This window comes from Calonectris borealis, chromosome 2 (assembly GCF_964195595.1).
Source record: "Calonectris borealis chromosome 2, bCalBor7.hap1.2, whole genome shotgun sequence".
NCBI lineage: Eukaryota > Metazoa > Chordata > Aves > Procellariiformes > Procellariidae > Calonectris > Calonectris borealis.
This window is the reverse complement of record NC_134313.1, coordinates 72,509,587-72,531,895: the sequence shown is the minus strand read 5'-3', so window position 1 is coordinate 72,531,895 and position 22,309 is coordinate 72,509,587. Positions and strand designations below refer to the sequence as shown.

At 44.2% G+C, this 22,309-nt stretch overlaps 1 protein-coding gene across 1 annotated transcript in view; it reads left to right on the top strand.

Annotated features, from left to right (window-relative positions):
- The window catches only part of LOC142078970 (poly(rC)-binding protein 3-like), a 137,488-nt gene extending 117,000 nt beyond the window's left edge, over positions 1 to 20,488 (top strand). The window contains exons 10-14 of the mRNA XM_075142345.1: positions 3,740 to 3,796; positions 4,285 to 4,360; positions 6,181 to 6,233; positions 14,137 to 14,306; positions 20,131 to 20,488. Coding sequence (XP_074998446.1) covers positions 3,740 to 3,796; positions 4,285 to 4,360; positions 6,181 to 6,233; positions 14,137 to 14,306; positions 20,131 to 20,479 — 705 coding nt within the window. The 3' untranslated portion in view covers positions 20,480 to 20,488. The remainder of the gene's footprint in view (positions 1 to 3,739; positions 3,797 to 4,284; positions 4,361 to 6,180; positions 6,234 to 14,136; positions 14,307 to 20,130) is intronic.
- Positions 20,489 to 22,309: the final 1,821 nt, after the last annotated feature.

The following is a 22,309-nucleotide window of genomic DNA, read 5'->3' as shown; positions in this document are numbered from 1 at the left end:
CATCTGCAGGCAAGTCCCACTGTCCCATTAGCCCAACCCAGGTCATCACCCTGGGTGTGGAGTGTGGGATGTAAGACCATGTCTCACCCCAATAGGCAATTCCGAAGTCATATGAGAAGCCGAACATGGGGTTCCTGGTGGGGCAGAGGGCACAAAGTGCTGCTGGTATTGTTGGTGGTATGACAACCCACGCCACCACAATCTGCCAGTTTATAAGGAAGCTCCTGCACATCTCAAACATATGCCAAAGCACCTTTGCTTCTGACAGGCCCTTGTAATGAACTTCCTCTGAATTTTTGTCTCAGTGTTTTACCTTCTACTCTGTAATGATACGTTATGATGTATATCCAGATTTTCATAATCTGGATGTAGCAGCTTTCAATTCCTGGTGTTCAAGCCTACCACTCTTAGTTGTCTTCAAAATAAGCAATCTGCTTCCTTAGTAACCAATGTCAAATTGAAATTTAAAATAATTTGCCAGAAATTGGTCTATGACTGAAAGTTCAGAATAATTTACTCCATATATTTAAGTTTACACTGCAGTGCTTTCCTTTAAGAAATATGTGTGTATATATGCAGCAGCCCATGTTACCAGTATTGTGATTGCTACTACCTTCAAAGACTGTCTCTGTATATCATTACTCAAAAGTATTGAAACTGTTTGCTAGAGTGCTCTGAGCGGTTTGTATAAATAATTGAAAGTGTCCTATTTTAGGGTCTAATAGCTCTTGTCATCTTCAGTTTTATCAGTTAAAAAAGTGTTCTCACTTTTCTAATGCAACCTTGTTGATGTGAGAAAGAGTGTAAGAGACGGACACTTTCTGTGTGCTTTGAATTTCTGTGTGCTCTGACTAAGCAGCCTTTTTAAGAAAATGCATAAGGTGTGTTTGGGCATCAGTATGGAAAGACATTTTAAGCAGGTTTCGTAAGTGGAAATTGATACTGAAAATAAAATTTTATCAGCAGTGTTAATTTCATCCAACATTTTAACTATGCTATCAGAAGTTATTTTTCCATTCTAAATTACGTCATGACTATCTTGAAAGGTTTTGGTTTGTTTAATGTTTGCATATCAAACAACACTAGCAAAATCACATTTCTAGTTTCCCTTAACAAGTTGGGGTTCTTCTGCTCTAAGCATTGCTTTTAATTCTCTTGTGCTTCTTCGATACTGTATTGCATGACCGAACTAAAAGGAAGCTGAACACTGTCCTGCCCTGCTCTGCCCCGCCCCTTACCAATATTTAGCATAGGCAGTGGTTAAAAAAAAAAAAATGCATCCAGCACTCCTGCCTGATGGAAACAAATTGGAAATTTCTACCTCCTGTGCTACATTGCTGTTTAGATGGGTACTCACAGGGTACAGCTTTGCTTTATGTCTCATAGCAGTTTTATGGTTTAAACTGAGGAAGGTTTGTAGACGAGGTCCTTCCTGCTGTTACTAATGTCAGTACGTCAGTAGGAAAGTTGCCCTTGACTTGATGGAAGCAGACCCGTAGCTCGTGTCCTTAGTGAAACGTTACAGTACAGATGTCTAAGTACAGCCTCTACCAGGCTGTATGCCTAGTATGCCTCAACCACAGAAGGGCACAGTTCTTCTGCCAAGGGATAAAGCAGTCAAAGACAGTTTTTCTCAACCTAAATTCATCAAATGACCTTTTGGGAGCCTAAGAAATGAAGAGGATTTTTTTTTTTACTGGGAAAGAAAATTCAAGACCCATCTTGTCCATGGTTTGGACCATCTTTGATGGTTTTCATTGACAACCAAATAAAAGCTAGTCTAAGCTCTGAATGTTCATTATTTTTGTTATTTCTCCAGTTTGTTTGCTTCCTCATCTGTGGAAGTATCAGGGAGCAGAGTGAAGAGGAAAGGGGTCACTTCTATGATGTTCGCTGGTGATTTTTTTTGCGGTGGTTTCTTTCTGGTTTGCAGACCACTGCTTGGGAAACACCCGTGTAAAAGATGTTCTCTCAGCTGGGTTTGAAATAAAGCCAAGATCAGAAAGGACACTTGTGATCCAGCACAGAGGCTCAGAGACCAAAGCATGGTTTCCAAACCCACTGTTTGCCCATGGACCTAAGCCCCCACCCAGTGCCATTTCCAGCTATAATCTCCCTGAGGCTGCTCCTGTGCTTGCCTACGCACGGAGCTCCCACTCAACAAAGCAGCGTAACATCTCCTTAAGGTTGTCCTCATTTGGTAAAACACCTAAACGCATGCTTTGCTTGCCTGAATATGTGCTTGCTTCAGAGCCACTGACAGCAGTGATCCCCTGTTTTGGAGAACTGGAACCTCTTCCTGTCATTTATAAACCATCTGTAATGGCCATCCCCTGCAGATGCACATGAGTATGTACGCCCATGCGCATCCCGTTGAGCCCAGTCACACGCACTTCTGCCTGAAAACTGCTCATGTGCATAAGGTTTGCCAGATTGCGGCCTTGCTTTATAACTAATTTAAAAACTAAATGAAATGTTTCTTCTCAAGAAGGGAAATTCTGCTGCAGAAATGTGCATTAAGCCGTTGGGGCATTAAAGGTTTTAATATCCAAACTCCATTAAATGAATTGTTTTATCATTTGCAGAGGATTCATTACTTTCTAAGAGGCCTTTTGTCAAATAAGCATTTTGCAGACTAAGCTAATCAGCTCTGTTCCTGTTTATAATTCTCCCACTACAAATATTTATACGTTATAATTTGTCTTTCTGCTTCCCTGCCTATCTAAGCACAAGCACATTAAAATTTTTCTGACATTCCATTGCATTCAGAAAAGCCCTACAGGATATAATAGAAAATTATAAACTCTCTATAGTTTTTTCTTTGTAGGCCATTACAGAGCGTTGAACAGAGCCAGCAGGAGAGACAAAGGGCTGTGCTAACTAGTGCCAGACGTGCCACTGTATCCCTCCTCACCCACATGCTTTTTTTGCCTCCCCCACCTCACTCCAATGCTGCCAGGAGTGATGCCAGAAACTATACCCCTTGCACTGCTCTGGTACAGGGAGGCTGGATTTGGAGGGGGGATATTTGGCTTCTTGTGGAAGATAAGACCGCCTCACTGGGGGTCTCCATCATGCTTCTATCTCCAAACTGGCATGCTGGCCCCGTGCCCAGGCACTGCAGGACAGGCTGCCATCCAGCACGCGTGCTCACATACCCGCTGGCATGGCAAGCTGGGGCATGAGTCCCGCGGGGTGCACCAGGGCACACGTTTGCTGCCATTTAGCATCTGTGGCTGTCAGTAGGGAGGAGAGGTGGCTTGGAGCTGCACACGGCAGTCAGGAGTTGGACATCAGGGCAGGGCATCCCCCGGGCGGGTCTGCCCCATCCTTGCTGCCCCAGCATCAGCATCTCCCCGTGTGCATCAGTGGTGGATGGGGCAGCAGGGAGGGGAAGAGGCCACCCCCCATGCTCCTCAGCCCCCGTCGTGTCCCCAGCTCTGCTCCCAGCAGATGGAGCCGGGCTGAAGAGGGGTCCTGAGGACCGGGATCACCAGAGCTCAGGCAGTGGCAGTTGGCATCCCCTGCTTGCAAGGGGCACGTGGGCAGCCCAGCTAAGATCTTCCTGTCCCATGCCAAGCGTTATCAAGCAGCACAAGACAATTAAGCTTCACTCAGCATTGAAAGCGATGCGGGTGGCGTTCGCCTGGGGAGCTACGAGGAGCTTTTCTGAGGAAAACAGAAACGCTGCTTGTCCCACCTGACTGACCTGTGTCTTAACTGTGCTTGTTGTTTTCAGGCATTCACGATTCAGGGGCAGTATGCCATCCCTCATCCAGACGTGAGTCCTGCGCATGTAAATTACTCCCTTTTTCTTCCTTTCCCTCTTGTTTGTTCTGGGCAACATTTGCTTTCTACAGTTAGCAATAAAGACACAGCCGAAGGACACTTTTCCTGAACAACACACTGTAGAGCCACGTGTTAGCTCAAATGCATCTCTTACCTTTTGTAATAATTGCTAGAAAGTACAATGGCCCAGGAACAAATGACAGTTTTCTTGGTCTTTCTTTGCATGTGATATATTTGAGTTCTTTTAATATGTAATTCTACAGTAATTAGTTAATATTAACAATAGCCATTTACATGTAATAACAGTAGAGATGTCATTTATAACCAGTTTGGGTTGGTTTTTTTCCTCTACGGTAGATTAGAATGAATGATTAAACTTTTTTTTTTTTCAATATAATTTTAATTAATCCAGTTTTAGAACATGTAAGATGGTTTCTCTGCTCTGAAATAATTCCATTTGATTGGTTAGTTCTAATTTCCCATCCTGCCCTGCAGTTGACCAAGCTTCACCAGTTGGCTATGCAGCATCCCCCCTTTACTCCCCTTGGGCAGACCACCCCTGGTTTCCCTGGTACGTACCCATGACTCCCTGGGGATGTCCTTCTTCTTAACAGCTTTGTTTCCCGTGGTCATTACATCATTTTAATAATAAATGTGATCAATGACCAGCGATCCTTCTGTTTTTACACATTAATCTCTGTTGTCCCCTCCCTGTGCCTCTGTTACAGTTCCTTTCATCATTACTAAAATGTGCTTTGTTTGTTACATTTATTTAATCAAAACTGCTTCATTTGTGCCATTGGCTAAAAGCCCTGAGTTTCTTTTGTTCAGTCCTTGTAAAGTTATTATGGACCATACAGTATGTACCAGTTGGTCCCAAGTGAAGTACCTGGGCGTGCATCTTGTCAAATTTCCAGTTTGGTAACATGATTCAGAAAGAAGCAACCACAGGAAAGCAGTATGTAATTGTGGTACAGAAATACTGATTAAAGAAATTACGGCAAGCTGAAACTCAAATTCATTGTAGAGCCAAATGTCTTAAGAGCATCTGTAAATATCACTGCTGGAACAAGTGCCTCTCTTCCTACTAGGTATGCAGATATAGCTACAAAATGCAATGGAAATTTAGGTAATTAAGGACTGCAAATTTGGTCCATATTTATTAAAGCTGAAGTTGAATTCTTGATTCAAGAATGAGAAGTCAGTTAACCCTGCAAAAAATCATTTTTACTGTACTTCACTACATACATGCTTGGCATCTAAAAAATTCACAAAACAGAAGTACATATGTACTGGTACATGCTTTGTATGGCAAATAACATTTTATCACATACATCAAATTCTGTGAGCACCTTGATTGTTTTATATTCAATGTAAAATAAGCATATGCAACTCTTAATTGAATGTAAACATAAGTAAAATGTAGGTGAGTCACTTTTTTGTAAGAGTATTTCTTTTCCATCTTTTCTAGTTGGAAATGAGTATTTTTGGTATGTCTTTACAGATAATAATAATAATAAAAAACACCAAAAAAAGAGAAAAGGGGGGAGAGAGACATGACATCCAAAATACATTTTTGTTTCTTCATGATGTATCTGATAAAATATCTACAAGTAATACTAAATTGCCTTTCCTAGCTTTATATTTTCCTTATTCTTGTCATTAACATGCTGCTCCTTAATCTTTTCCTGGTGGTATTTGTGAGATGTATGTTTCTGTAATGTTACTGTGTGTTAGAGCAGTACGTCCATTTTTCCTGAGCATTTTCCTTTTGTCCACCCAATTTACAAACAAATGTATGCAGCTTAGAGTACCTTCTACATTTCCCTTCAAAAATTACCCTTCCCAACATTTCTTCAGCGACTAATCCCATATATAATTTCCAAATTTTCCTAGGTTAATTTCCTCATCCTTATTTTAATTCATTAATTTTTCTTTTTCATGTCTATGTATTTTGTTCTGCTAGTTGTTTGTTTGACTTCCACTTTCATTTTCCGTATTCTAGAACTCCTGGTAGACAGGTCAAATTTCAGCCATCCATTAATTTCTCAGTTGATGTGTTTAGAACAAACTTCAGAGACTATTTTTAGGGGAAAGCCTTCATTTTCTAGAAGCTTTTTATGACCCTGTGGAATCTCATGTGACATTTGTTGCTTTGGTGGGTTAAAGGTTAATTGAAATAAGACTCATTTAAAATTAGTCCAGCCCTCTGAGTTCTGCATCTCTTGCTTTCTTTTCTGTTTCGCTAGCAGTTCTCTATTTTTCTTTGCTCCTCTCTCTTTTTTTTCCCCCCCTTCTTTCTGTATGTTTCCTTCTTTAAAATACCATTTGTTGTGTCTTGCCCTTCTTGCAAACAACTGGTGTAACATTTTCCCTCTGTCCCCTGAATAGGACTGGATGCCACTACTCCAACCAGTTCCCATGAACTTACTATTCCCAATGATGTAAGTGGACCAATAGTCAGTATCGCTTTCTCTTCTCTCGCTCCTCTGCCACCGGAGGGGAAACCTCTCATCTTCGGCTGATTTGTAAACGCTAGTCGCCAGGATAAACTGTATGGCATTTAGTCTGTTGGGGAGGGGGTACTAGGGGTTAGCGAAATGCTGGACAGAAGCAGCAGAAGTGGCTGTCCCCTCTCGTGTCAGGTCTCCAGCAGTGCTGGTTTAGTTGCACGACGGTGCCAGCACCTCGATGCTTCACCGGCTTCGTTAAAGCCTGGGTGCCTGCTGCTTACCGTGGTCTTAGACGAGTTATCAAAATTCATCTCTCAGGTGGCACTAGCACGGGCCGTCTCAGCAGAAGGGCTAAAGGGGGTGGGAAAACGTGCAGCCCCGTGTGCTGTGTGTTGGGCTGGAGTCCTCCGTGCCAGAGCTTGCACCGTAACAGCTTGTGCCGTGCCAGTCTCCGCTGCACTTATCTGAGACAGTGTTTTTCCTGAACAAAAAAGCTACTTCAGTTACGTAAAGGTGCAATATAAGGGTTTATTTGAAAAACAAGAGCTAAAAACATTCCTGCTCCAGCAACTCTGGACTGGCTGTGATCGACAGACCCAGTCTCCATCAGCAATATGGTGCTGAATCTTAAAACAATTACTCAAAATGCCCAACTGATACGTTGCATGTCATATAAAAATGCCTTCCCGTTTTATTCGCTTTCATTGCAAACAGGGTTTTTTTTTCCTCAGTTTTCATTACAAATGAGTCACTTGGAAAATGGAAGATTTCCCCTCCAGTAAAAAAAGCTTTCAAGCATGAGTGGGATCACAGATGATAGCAATCATATTACTTAAGAAATACTTACAATATTGTGTAAGCCCTATTAAACTCAGTGGCAATGATTTACAGTAAGAAAAAAATACAGAATAACAAAGAAGTGAAGGTGTGAGTTCTGTGATTTCATAAGCTTTCTGTTACTTAAAAGATGCCCTGCTGATTTATCAGTACCTGCTTTACAACCCAATTTCTTCTATGTTGAGAACTTTATGGGAGCACCCTATTTATCCTTACAGTGCAAGTTTTTTAATCTCACTTTCAGGCAGATGTTGCTCTTGCCATCAGCGATATAAATCCAAGGTCACTCTTCCGACTTCAATTCTTTCAGGGTTCATAGCGGAGAAAGAGAGGGAGAAAGTTGGCCTTGTGCCCTGTAGTGCAGTAGAAAATTAAAAAACCCCATCAGTTTCTCATCCAGGAGGGATGAAATGCCCCAGCTCAGCACTATCCTCTGAAAAACAAACACACATCCATGCATTGTTTCTAATGGAAGATTCTTCTGGCTATGCAGTGCGTGTCTTGCTGTTGTTGCTAAAGGGGCAAAACCAAGGCCAAATTGGGGTTAGGCTTAGAAACAGCCTGCAGGGGCTCTACAGGTGGTGAAAGCGAGTTCTGGTGTTCGTATGGTGTCAAGGTGTGCATTAAAGGACCGAAAGGCATTAGCGCTGCCCACGTGCGTGTGTGCGTGCGTGTGTGTGCGCGTGCGCCCGGTGCTGCAGTGCCGGCGCAGAGGGGAGGAAGGGCTCTCATGTACCGTCGGGCATCAGGGGCTGCTTGGGAATTTTGCAAGGGGAAAAACAGTTTCTCCGTGCGTCTCCCCAAGGCGTTCGCTCTGCCCGTGCTGCAGGCTGTCAGCAGTGCCCTGCCAGGCTGTCCTCGGGCTGCAGTAGCAAGAGGGTACCGTCCCTGGGGTCTCCCAGCATAACCGTGCGTACCGGTGTCCCGCAGCCCCATCACCGCTGCAGCAAGGCTGCTCTCTGGGCAGCCCAGTGCTAAAAACGAGGAGACACGGGAGACGGAGGGACATGGGGCAGAGAGGGAGCCGGGTGAGGAGGCGCCAGCACCCGTGTTTCGTATGTGCCCTGTCAGTCCGATGCTGTGCGCGGAGGGAGATCAGGCTGGGAGAGGCAACAGCACTTGTGCAGCAAAACCTGCGTGGGTAATTTGACTTCCCTTTCCCGATAAACATCTCCTAGTCCCGTTTTGATAGACAGGCAGTCAGTGTGGCACGGCGATTATTTATCTGGTTGAAGGTGAAGGAAGCTGCAGGCCCTGGCACGAGGCTGTGGTGCAGCCCCGACGCTGCACATGGCCAGTCCCCTGCCTGCCCCGACTCCAGGGATCCCCTGTGCTGCACGAGTCCCCCGGCTTTCTTATCATATAAGCTTATGTGTGCAAACTCCAGCACACATGAAAGAACATGAGACTTGCAAATATCTACATGCTCTACAGCTACCAGAGAAGTCATTGTATATCTACATGTGCTACACTTATTTTTTAAAACCAAGGTAATGATAAGCACATAAAGCCAAAGCCTCAGTAAGAATCTGATGGAGCAAAATCAGAGAATAAAAAGCTCAGGCTTCAGCCTAGTCTACAATTTACATAGCTTCATATTAAAATAAATTTTCCTCACTCCCTCTGGCATTAAGGCAGTGACAAAAAAATTTTTTCTGTTATTAATAATTCCTGTAACAACTGCTGCTTTCTTCATACAGTATACTGATAATTGCAACTAACCTGTTGCTTAATAACAAAGAGAAACCGCAGAACAAAGAAATCCATTTTGCAGAAAGTTATTTTCCACATGCTAAAAGCCAAGGGTTCCTCTCCAAATAATGAATTCAGAAGATTTTGCCTTTCTAGGTTTTCTCATAACTTCTGGGTATCTCCAAAAAGAGAACAGAGAGGACATTTCTGCAGGTCCCTCTCAGAAGTCACTTTGATCCTTATCTAGTATCTCCTTTTCCTCATCAAAACCTCTCATAGGGGCATTTGGTTGCCTTTCTTTCCTTGCCGGGATCTTGTCCGGCCTTCCCCTGCTGCCTAAGTTACACAATGTAAGTGTGTTTCACATAAATCCCAGAATAAAGTGGTGTTAACAGTGGCACGTCCTTAAGGGAACGGAAGGGATGGTATCCCTGGGTGTAGCCGATTGGGCACAGATAACAGATGTCTGAAGATTTTATGATCCAATCCCCCAAAATGCCCATTGAGAGTAAATGAACAAACCAATAATAAAAAAAAAAAATCAGTCTCATTAAAAATTATGCAGACTTAATATCCATCAGAAGCAAAGTGAGACCATTTGTGGGTACAAGGCACTATTTAGGGTTAAAAGTAATTCCCCCCAGAACAACCTACTGCTCACTTTAGGGAACAGGACGGGAACTGGTGCTGGACCCTCCATAAATTGAAATGCACACAAATCTGCAGAGTGATTTGGTTACAAAGCAAGTAATAAGAAGGCTCATTTCTGAACATGTTTTCTCAGTTTTCTGCATGCCTTCTTGCAAAGCCTGTGGAATTATTATAGTCCAGATGTTGCATTATCCTGGCGAGGAACGTGAAGGTGGTGGTGGTTGTTGTTGTTGTTGTTGTTGTTGTTATTATTATTATTATTAGTGTTTTTTAAGAGGCACAGAGTATTTAAGCATCTCTTTCTAGGCCCTGCAGTAAGTCCGTAAAGAGCTGTAATCATACCTCAGAAGATTATTTCTCCCTATAGAGTGCTCTGCCCCAGCATTTCTAAATAAAAATAAAACCCAACCCAAACCTGCAAAGCCTGTAACTTTATGAAAAGCGATTGAAGAGTCTCCTTCATGATGAGCACCTGCTTGCTCAGCTAATACAGAGGCTTTGCCAAAGCCAATGGACTTGCTCTGCGTTGGTAGCAGGGAACCAAGGGGAACCATGTGTACCTGTGGACACGTACGGTCAACCCCTCTGCTCCGGACAGCAGATATCAAGTTGCAGAGGTTACTTCCTTGGCCTTTTTACCAGCACTACATTCATAATAAGAAAGGAATCTGATTTTTTTACTGGTATTTAAAAAGAAAGTGAGCTCCGTGCCACTTCCTGTGACGAGCAATACACTGAGGTAGGGGAAGACAGATCGGAAGCAGTGTAGAGAAAGTGAAAAGGAAACAGTTTTCCCCTGGTGCTCACAGTCCAAGAAGGGGGGGACGTCAGCTGAAATTTTGAGATGTACGGACAAATGGTGACACTTACAGGCAACACACGAGCAAGCTCTGCAGGTCACTGCTATGGCCCTTCTTGGGCAGCAGAGGAAGAAACAGGTTCAAAAAGAAATTGTCAGACACACGGACTATTGACCATAAAGGCAGAGATACCAGCTGCTACTCAGAGAGTCTGTAAACCTTAGGTGGGAATTTGGGATACCAGTGGAAACTTTGTTTTATACCTCACACTGGTTTTATCCCTTTTTTTTGTAAGTGTGTACTGCTGCCACAGTCAGAGACAGGCGGCTGGGCTAGGTGCACATCTGATCTGAGCTGTTCCGCTCAAGTCTTGAGAGAGTTAAAATATGTGTTCATATACATACACATATTATGTGTGTGTGTGTTTGTATGTACCAATGTGTATATTATATATATTATATATCTATATATTTATGATATATGTATTATACTATAGCGCATAGTAGGCTTGGTATAGTCCATAGCAGGTTTGCTCCTCTCTCACATGGGCCAGCTTTATCACTTATTTTCTGGAGAATTTCCTCCTGATTTATTCTGTAAGTGAGAGTAAGGCTCTCACTGTATGTTGAGCAAGCAGGTGAGCATCAAAAATAATGCAGCACCTAAAGTCCTTGAAAATAGCTATATGTTTACTGTCCTCCACATTCCCTAACTCTGTCCATGAGCTTGGAAAAGCAGCAAACCCATGTTTGTGAAACACGCAGCATTGCATGCAAGGTGGCAGCTTTCAAAGTCTGGGGAAGCTTGCTTTTGTGCTGAGGGACTTTTGTGGGACTGAATTACACCCAGCCTGCCAAATCGTGTGAAATGGCCAGCTACAGAATGACAGGGGGGCAGCTGACGGAATTAGAAAGTCAGTCTTGAAGAGACATACGTGTTTGGATGCGATTTGACATGGCTTCATCTCAAAGCAAGGCAGGGCAGGTGTTTTTATGTAAAACCAAACGTGCATGGCCTGATTGATCACAGCTTTCTAGATGAAAGCCAGTCCCTTGAACTTCTTCCAGAACCCATCAGCTCTTGAATATTCAGATACTGCACAAATTTCAGCATAAGTAATACGTAATGGGAAAGGCACCCCAGAGAGAGCCCAAGCACCCCAGCACTATTGTCCTTCCTGCGTGGCAAATGGAGAAGTGCATTCTGCGTGAGCTGCAGGTCGTGCCACGACTTGCAGAGCATGTTCAAACAGCCCGTTGTCACAGCAACAAAGGATGACTTTGGAGAGCTTCAGACTGAAAATTACTGAACCTCTCTTCCAGGTGCTTGCATCACCAATATCCTTGACCAGTCTGGACTGAATCTTAACTTACAGTCAGCTAGGAGACTGCAAATTCTTTGTACTGACCCAGCTCGGTTGCAAGCCTCGTTGGAGGACCCCCCAGCCCATACAAGTGCAGCCTCCTGAGTGACCCGGCAAGTGCCTTCTCAGAGCTGGTGAACCACACATGTAAGACCATGTCTCACAACGTGCCTGAAGAACCAGCGGTCCCACGCAGTTCCTCTGCTTTGAATGCTACAATGACAACCACACCTGTGAATGGGACTGCTTGAAATTCTTCTAAATAATATATTTTAATATATTTTTGCATGTTTTTTACACCAAGTAATTTTATCAGATTTCCACCCTTCTGCTTTGGACAGACTGAGGGAGTATGTGCAGTCTACATTTTCCTGTTGACACTTAGGACATAATTACTAAAGCAACCAGAAGCATATTCAGATCTGCACATCGGGTGAGAAGTATGAGAGGAACCTGAAGACATGAGGGGCACCATGAGAGCTGCTTCACAGAGCCTAAATCCTGGTCACTGCTTCATAAGATCATCAGTAGCAACAGACGGATTCTTGACCAGTCGCTTCAAGATCATCATTGCAAAAACAATTAGATGCTGGTTGTGGCAGGAGGAAATACTGACAGCCTCCACTCCTGTTGGCCATTTCAAGCCACTCCGGTATCTGGGGGAACAACTCTGGCTAGCAGTCAAGTAAAGATGACCCAAAGTTTTCCCTGCTCTGTGCTCCATTCTGCTTCTGCAGCAGTGAACACGTCTGACCAGATTTGGGTAAATTATAGCTACAGTATGGCATGCAAATGATTCACGGAAACAAAATTATGGAAGTACATCACCAGGTTTTAACAGATAAGAGTGAATCTAGTGCCACCAGCTTTCCTGTACAATGATGCTCTGGTAGGACGGCCTTTGCTTTCCTCACACTGATGGCATACTCTAATAAAAACCAAACCCCACCACTGGCTGGCTCTGGTGCTATCACCTGTGCTCTGGGTGCTCTTCTCTCCTGCTTCACCTTCACTGCCTGAGGACCATGGAGGCCAGTGAGGCTGAGGCGTAGGAAGCGGACGCTCAGGGATCCCTGTGCTGCTAACAGCTAGCGTGCGCAGGCACATTCGTGTTCGCACAGAGACAGGCTAGGGGCTTCCCAGTGAAGATCTCATAGGTCCTCCGCACTGGCACGTGCAGTCACATCCTAAGACGGGTCCTCTGGATAAGGACAGAGAGGCCCTCCTCTTTGAACAGGACACGAAATCCTGTGTGCGTTTCCTGAAACCCCATTTCCCCCCTCGTGGGTGTTCCTCTTGTGCTTGGTCTCTGTTTTGGCTACCCAGGTACTTGCTTTGGCTTCCTGCTTGTCCCTGAGCATGAAGCAAGGATTACATTGGGGGGGTTCTTCTTTTGATAAAATGTCTGGACAATGTGAATCTGTTTCTGGCAAGATACTCCGAGTACTACAGTACCAGAAAGGGTAACATCTCAGGGCCTGAAGCAGCAGGAAAGGTGGGAGGGGAAAGCAGTCTCTGCATCTTGGCACATCCTTCTGCCAGACTGACAACATCATCCCAGTGTCAGCTGAGACCTGTAGTGAAGTTTCCATTTTCTACCCATTCTGGCCATTGCTGAGCTTCTCAGCACCCATCCTTCCTTAATGCAACACAAAAGTCCCCCTCCTCACCCTTACAGAAGTCAAAACATCTCAGCCTCAGCTGCTGGCTTGGTGGCCACTTGCTCGTGGGCGCTCCCTGTGCTGGAGGAGCAACACCCTGGCACAGCTATCACGCTGCCGAACCCCAGCTGCAGCTGCAGCGGTTACGTGTGCTGCTAAACACTTTCTCGAGGTCTTGCACACAGCTTCCACAAGCTTGTGACTCCACCAAGAACATTTAAACACCCTTTAAAACACTGTTAATTGAAGATAACACCAATGCAATTTTACCAAAAGAATGGAGGGGATCTAGGGAGACACACGCACACACAACTCAAGCTCAGTTTTATTCACAAAATATGAGTTTTGCTCAGTTTCTGTAAAGGAACACAGACAAATTTCCGTCTCTTCCCATGCCTGCTTCTGCCTGCAGTTACAGAGCTGTAAATCCCGCTGACTTTAATAGCGCAGTGCCTGGCCAAGTGAGGACCACGTGTGCCCAGGGAGGTCTAGGACTAGCAGCGTGCTGGAAGGGTGCAGAGCCGCACGGCAGCAGCTTTGGGTGGTCAGCCTGACTTCCCGCTGCTGCGCTCGGCTTGCAGCTGCCACCGGCAAGTCAGGCTGGGTTGTGTTTTGTATTCGTCAGCACCACGGCACGCTGTCGTTTTCTGCCACGGAAGACAGCTAAATAATCGGATATTGAGTTGATAACCATGTAGCAGGTTGATTCAGAGACGTATGACCGTAGGGCCAATAGACCGCGCTAGTTATTCCTTCCAAACAGCACAGCAAAAATCTTTTGTTTTGATATTGAGTCTTTCATAACCATGTTTCTATCAATACTACAAATAGCAGTTAAGTCGTTTTTGCTTGTGTCTGTGGCACTAATCTCAGTCTTTGTCCCGCTCCAGTTAATAGGCTGCATTATTGGCAGACAAGGCAGTAAGATAAATGAAATCAGGCAGATGTCAGGAGCGCAGATCAAGATTGCTAATGCCACAGAAGGCTCCGCAGAACGACAAGTTACAATCACAGGATCCCCTGCAAACATCAGCTTAGCACAGTACCTCATTAATGCAAGGTAAGTTTGCTTTGTAAGTGATAATGCTTCTGCGAGATTGCTCTGCCTGCTCTCCAGCAAATGTCTGTCCTGGTTAGATCCAGAAAGTTGCTTTGCAGTGTCCATTTTGCGTAGTATTTTTCAATTCCTAATGGTTTGTAAAGCCTGTATCATTAGAACCTGTGTTTGCTGTTGGTTTATATGGAAAGCAGCTTAATCTGGTGCAATTCCAGGTACATGTTGAATAACAAAAGCCGAAAAATCTGAATACTCACATCGGCATCTACCTAAAATATAGGTGGATAAATTAAATGACAATCATAAGTTCTTTAGAAGAAAATACTTTTCACAGGCCCATTTTACTGTCCTAAATGGCAAGTATAGTGAAAGAGATTGCAAAACAGATTTAATTTACTAATTGGAAATCGCCACTCAGAGTTGATATTAAACCGACATTTGATTGCTAAAGGGGCACGGGATTTATTTTTTCAGAGACAGCATCACAAATTTGTAAAAGCATTCCCTAATGAGACGGGGTGAGACTATGTTTCTCCACTTCTCGGTGCCAGAATTAATGAAGGCACTGGCTGTTTAGCTAAGCCTTCGCGACAGCTTAGGTCTCTATCAGTTTTGATATGATTATTTAGAAAAATACTAAAATTGATACCACCTTTATTTGCAATTGTCCTGAGAAGATAGTGCAATGGATCCAGTGCTGTCTCATAGATCTACTTGTAGATGGCGGACCGAAGCAATATATTGTGGGGAGGGGGAGTATCTATGTATTTTATTGGTTTTTTTTTTTTTCCTTTTCTCCCCCCCCTCCCCCAAATACTGTGATATGAATCAAGCTTTGTGTTTAATTATGTTTGCTGTTAAGGTAGTAGGAAGTATGTGATTTATGGGGTGGGGGGAGCTGTAGTCATAGCAGGTCTACAGTCTCCTACGGTCCAACCTCCTCTCCAGCCCAGTTCTGTAGTGCACCACTGCAAGCCACTGTAAATGTCTTAATAGAGGAAAAGGATGTTCGTGTAGCTCTGTGTTACAGCAAGCAAAAATATTACTTTTTATAATTCAGTTTGAAAGTAGTTTTCTAGGGAAAGATATATTGAGGGGGTGGCGTTGTGAAGCCTAAGATAAGCCGTTTCCAGAATCCTAAAACAACCTACAGAGCTTTTGATTTATATTCTTTGTAGCAAATATAAGTCACTTCCGTAAGCCCTGTAATCAAATAAAAATGTGTTCCCTCCTTTAACCCTTAAGGATATGTTCTTCTCTTGGTGTTCAGGGATTCCCCACACATCGAGACGAGAATAGACCCCTTCATTTTTAGTTGCACAAACACCACATGGCATGCATCTGGATCTCAGAAGATAACAATTTAAGATCTTCAAGACAGCTAAAGCATGCAAATAAAATAATGCACTTATTAATGGAGTTGCAGTGAGCTGCTCACCAGAGACAGAAACTCTAGTGAACAAACCTCTGTTTGACTCACTTTAGAAAAGCCTGTGAACTCTCACACCTCGCTTTATTACTGTTTAATGAGCCTTTTGATGGAATGGGATATATCTGAGGTCTTTTAACATACTTTTGCAAAGAAGAAATCTTCTCAGCAGTCATATACCACGGATACTCTATCTATAACCTGTGAAACCAGAAACAAAATATTTTCTTCCTGTTGAATTTCTAGATAGAAGTTATTTGTTACCATCATCTACAATAAACCATCATATATTATTATGTACCATGTGTTGAAACTGTATTTAGATGAAGTGACTTCATTTGTAAATGAAGACTCTTAAAGTAATGTATAATAAATTAAGCTCTAAGCTAACATAGGACATTAAGGTGGCTTTTTCATTTTAAAAAGTGACACTGTTCCAGATTTCTCCTTTCACGAGAGAAATTCCTGTCCAGTTAGGTGCCACTGCAGCAGCAGTGCTATTTCGCAGTCGCACTGGAGGAAGACCCCAGAAACTTCCAGGCAAGAGGGAGGTCTGCTCTAGCTGGGGTTTAGGTGCTCGGGCAGGTTTTTGAGAGGCAGATCTAGGCTGCTGCCGCCTGCGCACACTGGGACCTGGTTTCCGTGTTTGTCAGTTCTAAACCTGTCACAAGTACTGCCCTCTCTTTTAAAGATGTTGGCATGAAATAAACAGTGTTGGGGAAGAGCTGAGTACAGTACCTAGACTGCCCAAGCTATAGTCTTGGTATGTCAAAATAATAATTATAATAAATAAAAGCTATATAAGCATTCAGGGTAAGGTGGAGTTTGTTTTTTTTTCTCTCCCCCACAAGATCTGTCATTCTCATGGATTTGGTTTCCAGGGCCAGTATTTCTGCAAAAATCAGTGTCTCACAGCAGCATAGGATGTAAGGAGAAAAAGCTATCCACTGTATTCCTGAAACAATCTGTGTGTATCTTTAAACTATCCTCCAACCAAAGTTGCCGTCTATAGAATAATTTATCAAGCTGTTTTAAGACTTTTATTGCAATTTGGTGTTGAATATGTACATAATATACTCTAAATTATAGATATATAAATACATTGATACACTATCAAAATAGAGATTTAAATCTTTCTAAAGTATTGTTTTGATTCTGTATTGATCACCCGACAAATAGAACGTTGTCCCAGCTTGTTTGCAGTAGAAGTGTCTTTTGTTCCTGTAAAATCTTCGGTCTTTTAACTGGTCTCCATTGTAGTAACTGGATTTTCATTATCCAAGTCCATCTTCTAGCTTTTATTAAGAATGAACCGCTGTTTAGATTTCCTGTGTAATATTTGACTTTGGATTATAAATGAATTGTAGCCAGCAGTACTTTCTCCTTGTTGAAGAGCAGTTTCCTGAAGACAGCTTTTACTGCCATTTTGATGAGAGGTTCATTCACAGAGCTAGCAGGACCGCCAAAGCCACACTCGAGCTTTGTTCCTTTCACCAGTTTTGGGTAGTGCGGAATGTGGCCTTCGGTGTATATATTCATAAAGTGTAGTTCTTCAAAGGGACAGTGGAAAACTGGCACCATGAAATTCTGTATGAAGGCTGCCTCATCCGCTTTCACATTCAGTTTTGTTGCATCTACAATTGGTTTGGGAAACAGCTGCTGTCACAGGACAGCTGATTGCCAGCCTGACGTACTTTCACCTTACGCGTTACTACCAGTAGTAAACGTGAAGCAGGGCAAATTAGAGCTTTAATTGTACCTGTGCGAGTACACCAGAGACAGATGTTTGAGTGGCTGCTACCAATATCAGCATTTAGCCTGTGGGATCTGTTCTCCCTGCTGGTGCAGGAAAAAGCTCGGGCTCAAATATCATCCACATCAGTAGGAGTTTTTTTGGTTTTGTTAAATGCAAGGTAGGCAAATTTGGAGTCACTGAAACACTGAGTCCTGCATTATCTTTCTATATGCCTCCCTCCCAGAATAAAACTGGGTTAGAAATATAAAAAAATCCAACTGTATAAACCGAGTTTTTAAAAACCTACTAAGGTATCACCATGTAACCCCTAAACCCCAAGTCGAGGATGTACGCTGGTGTTGGATCCATCATTTCAGTGGATAGAAACAAGTATTCTTGATGTAAATCCCGCTGTGCGTGTAGACTGCAAGTAGCACAGTTAACGGCACAAGGATGCTCTTCTCTCTGCAAAGAGCAACTCTGCTGCGGAGGTTAGAAAAAATCTGAGATGCTCATCCACAGGGACAGATAAACCCCGCAGGGTAGGAAAACCAAAGCTTTACCTCCTATAAATGGGTCTGCATTTCATGCACTCGCCCTCCTCCCCTCCCAGCCCCTCAGAGAAGCCGTGCGCCTTCCAACTTCCCAGCAAAAGCTGACGCGGAGATAACACTCCAAGAGTCCTCTTTCTTTTGTGGGGAAGAGAGGAGCTTGGTGCTCAAGCATTTCCACCTCTCCTCTACTCTCCTCTCCCCGGCTCAGACCTGCTTCAGGTATCCTTTAGGCTCACCTTCAGCAGCAGTGTTTTGGGAAGCTTTAGTCCAATGTCCCCATCCCCTATACAGAGCTGGTTCATCGCTTGCACCCTTGCCCTTGCGCAAAGCGGGCAGGCCTTCTGGCCGTTGCCTTTCTCAGGCCACGAATAGATCAGGGGCTGTTGCTCTCAAAACTGCACGTAAGCCTCAGGTGAGGAACAGCGAGGCTCTCCCAAGCCCTGAGGAGGGCGACCGTGCTCCCCTCCCTTGTCCTGGGCAAGGACCCTGGCCGCAGCTGCTCTCTAACCCCGCACGCCCAGCCCCCTGCGCCCAAACCCAGCGCTGGGAAGCTTCCCCCAGGCCTGACGGACTCGATAGGAAAGCGGCAGGTCCTCCGCCACGCAGGTCCTCCCCGCAGCCCGACGGTCGCCCCGGGTGCTCCGCTCTGGGAGGGGGAAGCTGCTGCAGCTCCTCAGCTCACCTCAGGGGAAAGCCCAGGAGCCTGACAAGTTAGTCATTACTGAAAAAACTTGGAATTAATACACATATAACTGTAGCTAGCAAAGATTTTCTAACCCGTAGTCCCATTTATATGCTAGCCTGCCATATGGCCCAGCCAGCCACATGCAAAATGCATCCTGAAATCAGTATTTATGTTGCTTGCCGACCCAAAATGCAGCGCATAAGCTGCAACAAACACACGGCAAAGGGAGGATTTATCTAGGTAAACATTTTGTCATCTGAAAAAAACCAACGCGTCCTTGGAATTACTGTATTTTAATGTGTAAAAATGTACAGAAAAGCCTAAGTATATGGGTCAGCCTCATCTTGCCTGCCGATGGGTGGAGTTAGTCTAAAGTGAAGGTGGTTTGATACCTACATCCCCCACAGAGCCCGTCACTGCCTTGGGCTCGGAGCGCGGGTCAATCTGAACTTCCTCGTGCTGGCGGGGTCCGTCTGACGATGTGTATGTTGTATCCATGTAGTACCTTGTCTGTCAGCTGGTAAGCTCTTTTATGTTCACTGTAACCACTGCCACAAGCTCAGAAGCTGGGGTGTTTTTCAGTCTTCTTTTTCACTAATTTCCTTATCATTAGCTTGCATAAATATTTTGTTGTGATTTAAAAAAAAAAAAGTCTGAGGAAAGTACAAATTGAAGTGAACACACTGGCTAATCAGGTTTGTTTTATATGAAAAATGCACATTGACCTCACAATGAATGAAATGAGAAACTAACTTTCTAAAAAAAAAACCAAACCAAAACTTTTATGCCTTAGATGGAAGCAGCAAATCATTGCTCAGTCTCCTCTCATCCTAGCAAAATGACAAAGGTACTATTTATGCCATAAAATTGACAAATTGAAAAAATTACCAAAACCCCCCGCGTCCCCCTTTCAAAAATACCGTAATTTTGAAAAGCAAAATTCACCGTATCAGTGCTGGGGAGTAAACTTCATAGTTATTTTAAGTTCTCTTTTAAGTTTTGTTTTTTCCATCTTTTTGCCATGACCTGCATTCCTTAGATTTCTTTTTTCATATGTAAAATGAACTAGCAAATCCCCCCTACCTCCTTTTTTTTTTTTTTTTCCTTTTCGGAAAGAACTTTAGAGTCTCAGTAATGTTTTCACCATCGAATCATGAAAAACCCTTTTGTTATTTCTCTTCTTTAACACATAACATGTTCCTCCTTTGACCCTCATTTTCCCTTTTTTTCTCTCTCTCCCCCCCTCCCTCCCTCTTGTCTGTCCCCCGCGTCCACCGATCTAATCCTGCCCTTTCGTGGTTGCTGTCCCTCCGTCCCTCCCTCCCTCCCTCCCTCCGTCCCTTCCTCCTCCTCCTCCTCCTGGCCCCACCACCCTGGCTGGACCCTCCCAACCTGTTTGTTCCTCTTCCTCTCTTCGTTTGCAGCTTAGAGATGGCTAAAGTCAGCACCCAGACCGCTTCCGTCACGACCCCTGTTGACCTCAACATGAACCTCTCTCAGTCTGCCACCCCTACCTCCACCCCCACCTCCATGGCCGTGCTGGCGGCCGCCTCCGCCGTTACCGTCAGTACCCCCCCTCCCCTACCAACTCTGCCAACCACCCACTATGCCGTTCCTGTCTCCAGTCTGCTTGGCATGAAAACTGTCCCACTCCTGGCACTAAATGCCGCGGCCGCCGCGGGGGCCACGGGGAGTTTGTCCGCTTACACTGCCAAAATTCCTTCGACGAGCGGGGTTAAGAAATCTGACCGCCAGAAGTTTGCTCCATATTGAAGGGGTGAGACACAATGCACGCTTTGCCAGCTCTACCAAGAGTCTGTGGTAGATCCTAGTTATCAAGGAAACAATACGGCATCTTTTATTTTCTGTTAAATTGCTAGTGTTATCTATTGCCGACTCAAGTCGCCTTCCGCTCTCCATAACGACTAACAGCCGGGCACCACCTACCAACTAGTTCCAACAGCGGGCGGGCGCCAGCCCGGGGGCTCTCCCCGCCGGCCCAGGGGCTCTCCCCGCCGGCGCCGTCCCTCCGCCAGGGCCGCGGCCAGGGCTGGCCCTCCGGCAGCCCTGCAGCACAGCAGGGTGTCCCCACCCCGGCAAGGAGACACCTGGCGAGAAAGAAAAAACATAAATGAGGCAAAATTTTGACAGCCGGGTCCTGCTCCCACAACGCTACCTGGCATATAAATAGTTACATCCACTTGAAGGCATCCCTCCAACTGCAGAACTATTTTCTATGGCAAATTGGCGCTTCTGATAATTTTTTTCTATCGCTAGAGCCTGCAAATCTGGCACTTCTGATGATTGCTAGCGCCCCCGAAATCCCACCCGAAGTGCTGGCCCCCCCCGGTCACCCTGCTGCTCTCGACAGGCCTGAAGACGCCCGTCTCCCCCGCCCCGACACCCGCCTGCGAGCAGGAGATGGGGGCTTGAAAGTACCAAACCTCGGGTGCTTCTGTGTACAACAGATGAAGCTTTCTGGTCCGAGAAAAACTCCTAAATTAAAATGATTGGAAGGCCACAAGAAAAAAATATCAGGCACCTGTGCCTTTCCACTCCGCTCTTTTAAAGGGTGCAACAATTTTTCTCTGGTTTGGGAAAACGTAATTTTAAGAGCTCTGCCTTAGGGAGGGAGAGCAGGCTCCTTTTTTTTTGCACTCAGATGTTTTTTACTCTCATATATCCCAACAAATTACTTGTTTCTGTAAGTACGTAATAGCAGGTACGAATCAGACATGCACAGTCACTATTCTGGTACCCCCTCCCGCATACACCTTGTTCAGCCAAAATGACCATTTTTTTGTTAGGTTTAAATACATTCCTATTCAACACAGCCCTAATCATGCAATCAGATTGTACTGTACCTACGAATAAAATCTAGTGTTTATCAAAGGACATTCAAAGGTTGCTGCCTGGACAGGTAACATCCCTTTAACATGAACTTAATGATGTTCAGATTAACTAAAACCAGACAGCTAATTGCAGCCAAACCGAAGAGAGCTGGGCGATGTAATGGCTGATTGCTAGCTGTTGGAACTAGTTTTTAACCGCATTTTCTGTTTGTCCATCCACCTTCTTTTTAATTTCTGTTGCATAACTCAGTAATGCAATGTTGTTTTCCTCACCACTTCCGAATCCAGAATCCCATTAGCCCGCCATGTTCATCCACTTCGCACTCCTTGGACACAAAGCTTTAACAATTGAACTGTATTCAGTGCATTTTAATATAAACTAAAAACACAACGCAAATGCAATACTTTTTAAAACATGGTATTTCAAAGTGTGTTATTATTATTGTATAGGGCTAAGTACTATCTCAGTATTTTGTGTCATTTCTGTATTCTGCGGGCTTTTCTTCACCTTAGTACCTTTGCACTAAGTTTTGTCACTGTTACCATTTGTAGAATTGCCATTGTTACAGTTTGCACTTATCAAAATGGGGTTTTTGGTTGGTTTTGTTGGGGTTTTTTGTTTTGTTTTGGTTTTTTTTTTTGTTTGTATATAATGAAGGAAAAACTGGAAATAATGTCAAGGTACCTCAGCTATTTAACAGCTCTAGAAAACTGCTGTAAAATTGTTCTGGACTATTGTAACTGTTTCAAT